Source organism: Notolepis coatsorum (assembly GCF_963971535.1).
Source record: "Notolepis coatsorum genome assembly, chromosome: 9".
Taxonomy (NCBI): Eukaryota; Metazoa; Chordata; class Actinopteri; order Aulopiformes; family Paralepididae; genus Notolepis; species Notolepis coatsorum.
The window spans coordinates 42698849-42713368 of record NC_140173.1 but is presented as its reverse complement, the minus strand read 5'-3'; the positions used below and the strand labels follow the sequence as shown (position 1 = coordinate 42713368).

At 44.7% G+C, this 14520-nt stretch overlaps 1 protein-coding gene across 1 annotated transcript in view; it reads left to right on the top strand.

The window, feature by feature from the left end:
• dok1a (docking protein 1a) overlaps nt 1-14520 on the top strand; it is a gene marked incomplete at its 5' end in the record, with an annotated part of 120484 nt that overhangs the window by 79201 nt on the left and 26763 nt on the right. Inside the window, one exon of the mRNA XM_084321850.1 lies at nt 4564-4674. Coding sequence (XP_084177976.1) covers nt 4564-4674 — 111 coding nt within the window. The remainder of the gene's footprint in view (nt 1-4563; nt 4675-14520) is intronic.

Below are 14520 nucleotides of genomic sequence, written 5' to 3'. Positions count from 1 at the left end.
TGTAACTAATCACCCGCAGTTTCAGGTGTGATTTTGGCCCATTCCTCTACACAGATTGTCTTTGAATCTTGAAGATTGCGGAGGGGCCTCTTGTGAATATGGATCTTCAGATGCTTCCATAAATGTTCAATTGGGTTTAAGTCAGGTGATTGACTGGGCCATTCCAACAAGTTGATTTTCTTTCTCTGAAATCAACTGCAAGTTTCCTTTGCTGTATGCTTTGGATTGTTGTCATGGTGGAAGGTCCACCCACGTGTAATCCTCAGCATCCTGGTGGATGGCAGCAGGTTCATCTCAAGAATCTCTCTGTACATTAGGGGTAGGAATCGCCAGAGACCTCATGATACAATACTACCGATATACTTGCGTCACAATACGATAGTATCGCGATACTAAATATATCGCGATACGCTGAGTATTGCGTTTATTTATATATATATATATTTTTGATCACATTTAATTTATTACCTTTTTTCAACTGCAAAGTAAAACTTTGTCAACATGTTTTATCTAATCAAATAAAGTTCAGTCTGTTCATCTCACTTCAATCATTTCTATTGCAGAACATGGTATTTTCTCAAGCAGACAAATGTAAACACTGTAATCTGTGTTGCATGTACCTGACAAACTGGACAGTTTGTATTACAGTCATATTCCAACTTAACTGAATGCACATGTGTGTGTGTGGACTACTGTACTATTACAGGTATTGAAATGAACAATGCAACTTCCTTATACAAATATACATATATAAAAATGTAATTATTAAATATAGATACTTGCCGTCCCTGTATCGATACAGTATCGCCACGCATCGCGATACTACTACGTATCGATTTTTCCCCCCACCGTAGGCTACATGGCTCCATTCATTGTTCCCTCAATGATATGAAGTCTGCCAGTACCAGGAGAGGAGAAGCAGCCCCACACCATGATACTTCCACCTCCAAACTTCACTGTTGGTAGTGTTATTCGGGTAATGTGCACTGCCATTTCTCCTCCAAACATGGTGTGTTGTGTGACAGCCAGAAAGTAACATTTTGGTCTCATCTGACCAGAGTACATGCTCCCAGTAATTCACTGGCTTGTCCAAATGTTGTTAGGCAAACTTTAAACAAGCTTCAACATGTCTTTTTTTCAGTAGTGGAGTCTTGCGGGTTGAGCGCGCACAGAGGCCATGGCAGTGGAGTGCATTGCCTATGGTCCTTTCTGTCCACAGTTGTACCTGCTGCCTCCAAGTCTTTCTGGAGCTCTTTCCTAGTGGTCCATGGCTCTCTTCTAAGTATCCATCTGACTCCCTGATCAGAAATGTTGCGAGGAGCACCTGTGCATGGCCGGTTGATGATGGAGTGATGTTGCTTCCACTTATGGATAATACCCCCCAATGGTGCTTACTGGAAGATTCTGAAGTTGTGAAATACGTCTTTAGCCAATTCTATTTTCATGATTTGCAACAATCTGTTTGTGAAGGTCTAGAGAGCTCTTTGCTTTTACCCATCATTTGATGTTTCTTGTGTGGCACCTTGGTAACAAAAAAAACGTTTTATAGCCCATCAATATATTCTAACCCAGTTGACATTATTAGCACAAATAGGAGGTAGAGTTGCCTCCTAATTCGTTTTGGTTTTCAGCTAGTTCCTTGCCTTTCCTTGCTGTGGTGTACTGCTTTTTCTGAGTGTGTCCAATGCTTTTTTCATTCCACTTTATTACACATAACTTTATTTACATATGGACTTTAATGTTTAGATTTCTTGTCTGGATTTCTTGAGTTAATACAAACGTCTGGTGTACAAAAGGCCCAAGGACTGGGCAGACATAGAGACTGTGGGGTGCTGTTCTGCTGTTCTGCTGTTCTGCAGCTGGACGCCTCTCAGACATAAAGGCTGTGGGGTGCTGTTCTGCTGTTCTGCAGCTGGATGCCTCTCAAACATGTCTAGACATGTCAGTCGATAGCCAGCATCTATATATACTAGTGGGCTTTAGTGATTCCTTCAGTTCATGTGTGCGTCCCTGATCACAAGTAAGTGTTAAATATGTGCATAATGAGGACGCTTAGTTATTGTTGGTGATTTATATGGTTAAGGCTTATACTAATGTTATAATTCTACCAGCTGTTTAGGAAGCAATTTACCAGTATGTTTATAGTGATAATCTAGCCTATTGGGTATAATCTATGTTGTTGATTATAGTATCTAGTATCTGTTTAGCACAGTTTACCCCTGTAACTAGTATAGGTAAAGCACTGCTTATCCCCATTGGTAGTTCCACTCGTGAGGTTTATGTTACTTGTAGCAACAGTATATTGTATAGTATATAACAGACTGATTAATAAGTACTAGTAACGCTGATGTCTTTGTTTCCTCCCCATTTAGAACCACACACACTCTCACATACTCCCACCGTGTTAATGGGAAATAGAAGTAGAAATTGCCTGTGCATCTGTCTGACCATTGATAATAAAACTCATCAAAGAACGTTCCTGCCTCCTGTGTCCTGACTAGACACCCCGTGTTGTTGACTACATTTCCTAACCACCAAGAGCTTCACTACATCTGGTGCAAATTTGGCTTGAATACGCTCATTGGAAATACATTTACTGAACGAAATTTTGATGTGTTCAATACTTATTTCCCCCATTGTATATAGTACTGTTACATTTTTTACATATACATACATATAACTGTTATATATACATATATATATACATATAACAGTACTGTTACCCATAGATCCTAACAGAGAATATATACATATGATGGGGAGGAGACTGTACATTAGGAGGGGGTGGGTGGGTGGGTGGGAGAGAAATATACATACGGTGGGGAGAGAATATATACATACGGTGGGGAGGAGACTGTACATTATGAGGGGGTGGGTGGGTGGGAGAGAAATATACATACGGTGGGGAGAGAATATATACATACAGTGGGGAGGAGACTGTCTATTAGGAGGGGGTGGGGGTGGGGGGGTTTGGACATTTACGGTGGCCAGTTTCTAATTGCAGCCTCCCGTAGGTGCTCTTTAAGAGCGGTTTTGAATGTGGGTAGGGATTCACATTCCTTTAGTTTACAGCTTTCGGTAGGGCGTTCCACATTGATGTGGCATAATTGCGAAACGTGTTTAGTCCCTTGTTTGAGCCGAATCTGGGTTTAACATAATTTGTTGAGCTCCCTCTGGTGTTGTGGTCGTGGTATTCACTGACCTTTGGGAAGTATTTTGGTACCTACCTTAGTCGTGTAGTGTATCTTGTAGACCAGGCCCATTGCAAGTTGCTGTACTCTGTCGTCTACTCTAAGCCATCCTAGGTTGTCAAAGTGGGCGTGAGGTGGGTTCTAGGAGTAAGGTCAAGCAGTAGTCTGACCAGTTTGTTTTGTGATGTTTGTAATCTTGTTTTTAGCGCCTTTGAGGTGCTTTGGTACCATGAGGTGCAAGCATAGTCGTAGTACCCTAGAATGAGTGCTCCTGCCAGAGTCTTCAGGGTATTCTTGTTTACCAGAGAGGAGATCCGGTACAAGAATCTAGTTCGTTAGTTGACTTTTTTTTATTACATTGGATGCCATTTTGTCACAGGAAAGATTTGCCTCTAGGATGGAACCTAGGTGTAATTTCATCTTTCCTTGTGACAATATTGTCACCCACTGTAACTGAGAAGCCGTTGGCCTTGCTGAGTTTGTTATTTGAACCGAAGAGAATGGACTCTGGTGTAATAATTTTTTTTTTTTTTTTTTTTTTTACTTAATTTTTTTTTTCATTTTTTCAACAACATAGACAATACAGTTCAATATACAAAATTATAAAGACATAGTATCAAAAAGAAATAAAAATAAAAAACAAATAGACAAAAATAAGAAAAGAAAAAAGGGTGACATGGGTCCTTCGGTCCATTCTATATTTACATTGTTTATTTACATTTCCACTTGTTTTCTTGTTTCCTTTTCACTTTTCTGTGATGTCGTTTTTTTTCTTCCTATATTCCTCCCACTTTTCCCATTTTGACTGAAATAATGATAGTTTGTTATCAGCGAGCCAGGTGCAGATTATGCCGAGTTCTGAGCTGAGGGTTTTTTCAACCTGTAACTTGTTCTTGTCAGAGACCAGCAGGGTGTTAATAATGTTGACCTGCGGAGACAGAGGGTTAATAATGTTGACCTGTGGAGACAGATGTTAGGGTTAATAATGTTGACCTAAGAGCACCTACGGGAGACAATTCGAAACTGGCCCCTGTAAATGTCCAAACCCAACCTCCTCCAATGTACAGTATCTTCCCCCTCAAATGTATATACTCACTTTTTAGATTATTTTTGTACTCATAAACAGTACTGTATATTTGTAGATCTGGTATGTCATAAATGCCTAGATGCAACAGTACTGTCTACCTGTATGTATGTCATATATGTTACGATTAATTGAAAATGGGGGACCCTGATGTAAACAAGACGAAAGTCTTTCTCTGGTCTGCATCCCCTTAACAATTGTGTGTATTGAGCCGTACTGTATTGTACCCATTCTGCAATTTGTTAATAACGTAATCAATCAATCAATCAATCAAACCTGTGTTGACAGGAGAACATGACGGCCTTCTGCGTGGAGACGGAGGGGAGAAGCCTGGTGTTTTCCTCGGAGAAGGAGGAGTGTGTGGACTGGGTGGAGAGGGTGTGCGACATCGCTTTCCAGGTGAGACAAAGGCACCAGTTTCTATTTTACAAACATGAACTATAGTAACAATATTGTAGCAGTTAATATATAAAATACTATAATGATGAATCAGAAATACAATGGTGAACCATGCTACATTATGTTATACAACTCTTTTGGATTAATATACTGAACAAAAATATAAACACAACACTCTAGTTTTTACAAAAAAAATTCACGAGTTGAAATAAAAGATCCAAGAGTTTTTCTATGTACACAAAAGGCCTATTTCTCTCAAATTCTGTTCACAAACTTGTTTAAATCTTAGTTAGTGAGCACTTTTCCTTTGCCAAGATAATCCATCCACCCAACAGGTGTGGCATATCAAGATACGGAATAAACAGCATGATTATTGCACAGGTGTGGCATATCAAGATGCTGAATAAACAGCATGATTATTGCACAGGTGTGGCATATCAAGATGCTGAATAAACAGCATGATTATTGCACAGGTGTGGCATATCAAGATGCTGAATAAACAGCATGATTATTGCACAAGTGTGGCATATCAAGATGCTGAATAAACAGCATGATTATTGCACAGGGTTCCTTAGGCTGGTCACAATAAAAGGCCACTCTAAAATGTCTAAAATGTATCTTGAAAAGAGACATTTATTAGGCACTGAATTATGGATTTCAAGGATATGTAGGCGGGGGCGGGGGGGGGAGGCAGGTGTGGCCACCATTTGCAACACATTGATGAGGTTGTTGAGAGTAGGTGACATCATGTCCTGGGAGTAGGTGACATCATGGAGTAGGTGACATCATGTCCTGGGAGTAGGTGACATCATGTCCTGGGAGTAGGTTCATGCAGGAACTGGGATGTTTTCAGCCTGCAGGAACTGGGATGTTTTCAGCTTGCAGGAACTGGGATGTTTTCAGCTTGCAGGAACTGTGTACAGATCCTTGCCACATGGGGCCGTGCATCATCATCATCATCATCATCATCATCATCATCATCATCATCATCATCATCATCACGCTGCAACAGGAGGTGATGGGGGGGGATGAAGGGCACAACAAGGGGCCTCAGGGGGCGACAGTGGCTCGGGAGGTAGAGCAGTCATTGGGCAATCCGGAGGTTCCCGGTTCGATTCCCGCTCCTCCCGGGCAGAGTGTCGATGTGTCCTTGAGCAAGACACTTAACCCCTAACTGCTCCCTATGAGCAGGTTGGCACCTTGCATGGTCGCCTCCGCCGTCAGTGTGTGAATGTGTGAGTGAATGTGTAAAATGTGAGGAACAAATTGTAAAGCGCTTTGGATAAAAGCTGTTTACCATTTACCTCGGGATCTCGTCACGGTATCTCTGTGCATCACAATAACCCCACCACCACCACGCCCATACCATAACCCCACCATGCCCATACCATAACCCCACCACCACGCCCATACCATAACCCCACCACCACCATACCATAACCCCACCACCACCATACAATACCATAACCCCACCACCACCATACCATACCATAACCCCACCACGCCCATACCATAACCCCACCACCACCATACCATACCATAACCCCACCACCACCATACCATAACCCCACCACCACCATTGTTCGGATCTTTAAAAAAAGTTAATTTGAATCCCTCCGAAAGGGTCTGACTGGCACCACACAATGGATGACTCAATGGTTAGTCATTAGAGTTTGTTTATTTTAAACAAACTAGTTGAGATGTTTTTCCACAATACAACTTTTTATAATTCCCACAGTTGACCATAGCTTGTAGTTGTATTTTCCACAGCTGACCATAGATAGTTATAATTTCCACAGCTTTACCATAGGTCAAAAACCTGTGAAACAGAACAAAATGTACAGTAGCATACACATTAGTTAAGCATAATATTATTAGTTATATTGTATATATATATTAATATACTATCAATACTACTATTTAATATACATACACCATACATTTCATTTACACTAATCAAACCTGCATGTCATGTCCCCTTTAACAGTGGGCGAACGAGGGAGAACTACAATGACTACATTAACCAGAATGCTTGGCAATGTTTACTTCCTCCTCCGTATCTCACACAAGCCACTCAAGCTGTCGTCTCAGACACAAACCCACACACCGGGACAAGACAGCAGTTCTCATTCATCGGAGCACACACACACACACCAGTTCCGCCACATGAATCTCACCGTGACAAATCGGGAAAGCCACACAGACACTAGCTCAGCCGTTCACCATCGGCAAAGTACGCTAGCCTAGCCACAAGCTAGTGGCAAACATTCAGGCACAACATTCATTAATTTAGCCAGCATCACTAACACAGTGCACATGCAAATATTATCCGCAGGCTGCATTAGCAGCCAGCAGCCAACGTGATACATTACATTGTGTTTATATGTGACATAGCCAAGTTAATAACGTTTCAATCACTTAATCAAGTCCACTTACCAACGGGCGGTGTGATCCTGACAGTGCTATAGTGAGAATGACATGGCCAGCCACCATTTAAAAGGCAGCTGCGCCAACTGCGCATGCTCATAAGCACAAACACCTTTTAACTTATTTAGACCCCTTTACATATCTGATCCTTATATTAAATAAACCAAAAGTCTTGACAACCATACCATAACCCCACCACCACCACCATACCATAACCCCACCACCACCATACCATAACCCCACCACCACCATACCATAACCCCACCATACCATAACCCCACCACGCCCATACCATAACCCCACCACGCCCATACCATAACCCCACCACCACCATACCATAACCCCACCACGCCCATACCATAACCCCACCACCACCATACCATAACCCCACCACCACCATACCATAACCCCACCACGCCCATACCATAACCCCACCACCACCATACCATAACCCCACCACGCCCATACCATAACCCCACCACCAACATACCATAACCCCACCACCACCATACCATACCATAACCCCACCACCACCATGCCATAACCCCACCACCACCATACCATAACCCCACCACGCCCATACCATAACCCCACCATCACCATACCATAACCCCACCACCAACATACCATAACCCCACCACCACCATACCATAACCCCACCACCACCATACCATAACCCCACCACCACCACCATACCATAACCCCACCACACCCATACCATAACCCCACCACCACCATACCATACCATAACCCCACCACCACCATACCATAACCCCACCACCACCATACCATAACCCCACCACCACCATACCATACCATAACCCCACCACCACCAAAATACCATAACCCCACCACCACCATACCATAACCCCACCACGCCCATACCATAACCCCACCACACCCATACCATAACCCCACCACCACCATACCATAACCCAACAACGCCCATACCATACCATAACCCCACCACCACCATACCATACCATAACCCCACCATGCCCATACCATAACCCCACCACCACCATACCATACCATAACCACACCACCACCATACCATAACCCCACCACCACCATACCATACCATAACCCCACCACCACCATACCATACCATAACCCCACCATGCCCATACCATAACCCCACCACCACCATACCATACCATAACACCACCATACCATAACCCCACCACCACCATACCATAACCCCACCACCACCATACCATAACCCCACCACCACCATACCATACCATAACCCCACCACCACCATATCATAACCCCACCACCACCATACCATAACCCCACCACCACCATACCATACCATAACCCAACAACGCCCATACCATAACCCCACCACACCCATACCATAACCCCACCACCACCATACCATACCATAACCCAACAACGCCCATACCATACCATAACCCCACCACCACCATACCATACCATAACCCCACCACCACCATACCATAACCCCACCACCACCATACTATAACCCCACCACGCCCATACCATAACCCCACCACACCCATACCATAACCCCACCACCACCATACCATACCATAACCCAACAACGCCCATACCATACCATAACCCCACCACCACCATACCATACCATAACCCCACCACCACCATACCATAACCCCACCACCACCACGCCCATACCATAACCCCACCATGCCCATACCATAACCCCACCATGCCCATACCATAACCCCACCACCACCATACAATAACCCCACCACCACCACCATACCATAACCCCACCACCACCACCACCACCATACCATAACACCACCACCACCATACCATAACCCCACCACCACCATACCATAACCCCACCACCACCATACCATAACCCCACCACCACCATACCATAACCCCACCACGCCCATACCATAACCCCACCATCACCATACCATAACCCCACCACCACCATACCATAACCCCACCACCACCATACCATAACCCCACCACCACCATACCATAACCCCACCACCACCACCATACCATAACCCCACCACACCCATACCATAACCCCACCACCACCATACCATACCATAACCCCACCACCACCATACCATAACCCCACCACCACCATACCATAACCCCACCACCACCATACCATACCATAACCCCACCACCACCAAAATACCATAACCCCACCACCACCATACCATAACCCCACCACGCCCATACCATAACCCCACCACACCCATACCATAACCCCACCACCACCATACCATAACCCAACAACGCCCATACCATACCATAACCCCACCACCACCATACCATACCATAACCCCACCATGCCCATACCATAACCCCACCACCACCATACCATACCATAACCCCACCACCACCATACCATAACCCCACCACCACCATACCATACCATAACCCCACCACCACCATACCATACCATAACCCCACCATGCCCATACCATAACCCCACCACCACCATACCATACCATAACCCCACCACCACCATACCATAACCCCACCACCACCATACCATAACCCCACCACCACCATACCATAACCCCACCACCACCATACCATACCATAACCCCACCACCACCACCATACCATAACCCCACCACCACCATACCATAACCCCACCACCACCACACCATACCATAACCCAACAACGCCCATACCATAACCCCACCACACCCATACCATAACCCCACCACCACCATACCATACCATAACCCAACAACGCCCATACCATACCATAACCCCACCACCACCATACCATACCATAACCCCACCACCACCATACCATAACCCCACCACCACCATACTATAACCCCACCACGCCCATACCATAACCCCACCACACCCATACCATAACCCCACCACCACCATACCATACCATAACCCAACAACGCCCATACCATACCATAACCCCACCACCACCATACCATACCATAACCCCACCACCACCATACCATAACCCCACCACCACCACGCCCATACCATAACCCCACCATGCCCATACCATAACCCCACCATGCCCATACCATAACCCCACCACCACCATACAATAACCCCACCACCACCACCATACCATAACCCCACCACCACCACCACCACCATACCATAACACCACCACCACCATACCATAACCCCACCACCACCATACCATAACCCCACCACCACCATACCATAACCCCACCACGCCCATACCATACCATAACCGGGAAAATCCGGCGCAGTCATGAGCAGTCGCATTACAGAGAGCTCTCACCATCGAACCAAAACAACAAGGTTTTGTGCACATTTTCTCCTCCTGATAATATGGATTACGGATTTATACCTCAATTCATCAATGAAGCAACATCAAACAGAAGTGGAGAGAAGTGAAAACGGATTTAACGAGACCCACAGTGACTTCTACCTTCTCAATGGCTCTGAAAAGAAACATCTACACGTCGGAACGGCGGCTATACACACGTTACTAACAGCGAGCCTGGTACGTAAGAACTTACCCCCGAATGGCAGATTGGACCGTAGGACCATGATCATCCTGGTTCTACTACTTTCGGGAGACATTCATTTAAACCCAGGCCCGGTCTTGACCAGAACTCAGGCGAGAAGACTTGGTCTGGCAGCGCAAGAAGCGAGGGAGGTTTCCATCGCGACCAACAACAACATCAACAACTCGACCCGTGGCAACATCCACTGCGCGGACGGCAACTCTTCCCCAATGACGCCGCAGCAGAAGAGCACACGTGAGGCAGAGACGAGAGGAGGTGAACCGAGGGTCGAAACCATGATTTAAACATCTCAACGCCCGATAGCCGGCTAGCCAGCGGAGCTAACAGCGAAAACATCCAGGAACAAAGGACTCTTGAACGAGGCTTTTGTTGTACCAGCACGGCGCGGGACCCGACCCCCCCCCCTCCCCCCTTCCCACCCACGACAACAAAGCCCCCCCAACCGGCAACCCCACGGACAAATCGCCTGCTAAAATAGCCAACCTAGCCAGGCTGGCTATGTTTACCAGCCCAGGAGGACAAAGGGTTGCCGCCAGAGAAGACACAGGAAAAAGGACCCCCCTCTCCCCCCTCCCCACACACCAACACACAGACCTCACGGAGACAACAACAAAGCCCCCCCCACCCTCCCCCACAGCAGCACCAGACACAGACGAAGACAATTACCTGGAACTTGAAGACATCAATACCACAGCAAATAAAAACGGACTACACATTTTTCACCTTAATGTAAACAGCATTAAGCATAAGCTGGATGAAATAAGAAACCTGTTTATGAGCGGTAAGGTAGACTTAATATGCTTTACTGAAACTAAACTTGATCCATCTGTAACAGACCCTGAAATAGAGTTAGAGAACTATACTATAGTCCGTAATGACAGAAACCAGTATGGAGGTGGTGTTTGTATGTACATACATAAGGACACCAAATGCATTACCCGTACTGACCTTCATCATGAGACAATTGAAACCGTATGGGTGGAAATTTTATTTGAAAGGGCAAAATCTGTTCTAGTCGGCAATATACAGACCGCCAGATCAAACTGGCTTTTATGATACTCTGGATGTGTGCTTAGCTGGAGCTGAGGATGCGGAAAAAATTCTTATTGGGGATTGGAACACGGATATGCAACAAAAAGATGCACCCGTGTTCAAATCCTTCAATAGGTTTTGTGATCTGCACGGCCTCAGCCAACTAATCACCCAACCCACAAGGATATGTGAATCAACTCAGACTACCATTGACCTCATACTGACCTCTGACAAGTCCAAGATCTCCAATAAAGGGGTTATAGCATGTGGGTTAAGTGATCATTATATGATATTCTGTACCCGCAAAAAGCTAAAACTAAAGGCTGGCTGTCACAAAACAGTCACATCTAGAGACCTCAAAACCTACTCTAGCGAGGCCTTTAACCTTGAACTGGAGAGTCTGGACTGGTCAGATGAACTCAATGGTACACTGGTTGAAGAAACTTGGCTTGGCTTCAAAACCAAATTTTCATCAATACTAAACAACATGGCCCCCCTAAGAACCACCAGGGTAAAAAATCGCGCTGAGCCATGGATGCACACTGAAATACTGACCGCTATGAAAGCCAGAGACAAAAAATGCTCTGAGTTTCGTAAAAGCCAGTCAAAGCTTACCAAAAGCACGAGCAGTGAACTCCAAGACCACGTGACTGAACTCAAACTAGAAAGAAACAGACTAAGAAATGACGTAAACTCCATGATCAAAACTGCTAAAAAAAAATGCATCAATGACAAAACCGAGGAAAACAAAAATAAACCATGTGAACTTTGGAAATTACTCAACAATCAACTAGGCTGCAGTAAAAAACTTAAAACCAGGTTCTCAAACATAAACATAAAGACGGACAACACGCTCATCACAGACAAGCTGGATGTAGCCAATTACTTAAACACTTTCTTCACAAACATAGCCACAACACTGGTAAACAAACTACCCTCCCACTCAGGGCAGTATGGGGTAGAACACATAGTAGCATACTACAAGAACCTAGACGACAAAGACGACTTCAAACTGGAAATGGTAACTACAGATGAGGTACTCAAAAAACTGAGCGCCCTCCAACCAAACAAGGCCACTGGCCATGACAACATCCCCTCCAAATTCCTCAGAGACTCAGCAGCAGCCATCACCCCAGTCATCACCAGTGATGCCGGTAACGCGTTACTAAGTAACGCGTTATTGTAATCTGATTACTTTCCCCCGAAAATAGTAATCTAACGCGTTAATCTTTAAAAGCCAGTAATCTGATTGCAGTTACTTGTCCAAGTGGCTGTGCGTTACTATTTCGTTACTATCTCATCATAAATTCATAATGCAGGCGGAATGCAGTATTTTATTTCGTTTTCGACAGTCAAAAATACATTTTGAGCTGTTTTTCTTTTGGGAGTGACGTAGTGTGGCAGTGAAAGGGTTACACAAGAATGTGTCCCGCGGCGTGACTGGACACTCTGTCTGTGAGTAACTCTGCTTTGGTACAATCACATTCCCCATCCACAGTATGCGAATCAGAGGCAGAGTAGGGCGGGTCTTCACAGCACGTCATGTGACATATGCGCCAATCGTGTGACAGCAGGGCTCCGTCGTCGGAGAATTCCACCCCAAAACGCTTGGCAAAATTAAAAGTGAGTTTCTGTTCAGACTTCCATCCCAAAAACGCTCGTCTAAACGGGGCCTCAGTCACTACTTCACGTTCATATGCGGAGGAAACAAAATACTGTCTACCGCTAAAAACAGCACATCCAATTGCATTGAAAGCATCTGGAATCACAACACTAGCCGACGCTTCGACTAGGTACAGGAGGACTCGGAGGCCAGCCAAACAGCAAAAGAGAGAGATTGTTTCTTTCCCTTTTGATTAATGTATATTTGATGGTGGCAGAGCAAAAGCTCTTATTTGCCAGATTTACAGTTAATTTACATGTTAAAGAGAGACTGATTGTATGTTTATAGAGAGACATTTATAAAAACAATTTAATAGTTACAGTTGATATAATTGAATAGTTCAGCCTGCATTTGTTAGATGTGAATGGATACACTGGTTTTGTAAAACCGCTGGCTGCTCTAATGCTGTGAGCATCATAGACTGTTGCTTTACCATACTTGATGGTACAGAAGCTGAAGCACTAGTTTAACAATTTACGTTATGTGCAGAGAAACAAGTTAAAAACAATTTATGCACTTTCAATAAAGCGTTTAAAAAAAACTGTTGGGGGAACGACGACGACTTCGTAACCTAGTTACTTTCAAAGTAACTAAGTTACTCTGATAATCAAGTAATCAGTAAAGTAACTTGGATTACTTTTTAAAGGAGTAATCAGTAATCAGTAATCGGATTACTTTTACAAGTAATCTGTGGCATCACTGGTCATCACACACATAATAAACCTCTCCATAAAACAGGGACACGTCCCCAAGGACTTCAAAATTGTGAGAGTAACACCCCTGCACAAAAAGGGCAGCAAATTAGACCCGGGTAACTACCGCCCTGTTTCTATCCTTACATTCATCTCGAAAGTCATGGAAAAAATAGTATACGAACAGATCGAAAAGTACCTTGCGGAAAAAAATCTAATCTACGAATTCCAATCTGGCTTCAGAACATCCCACTCCACTGACACATGCCTTCTCTACTTGAACGACCACATCAAACAAGAGGTGGACGCGGGCAAATACTGCGGCATGGTCATGCTGGACCTACAAAAGGCCTTCGACACTGTCAATCACACCATTCTGATTGACAAGCTAAAAGCAATTGGTTTTGATAGTTTATCAGTGAGCTGGATACAATCCTACCTGGAGGGGAGGGAACAGATGGTGGAAGTAAACGGTACCCTATCCCCCCCCCCCTCACAGTGAGCTGTGGTGTTCCACAAGGAAGCATACTAGGAC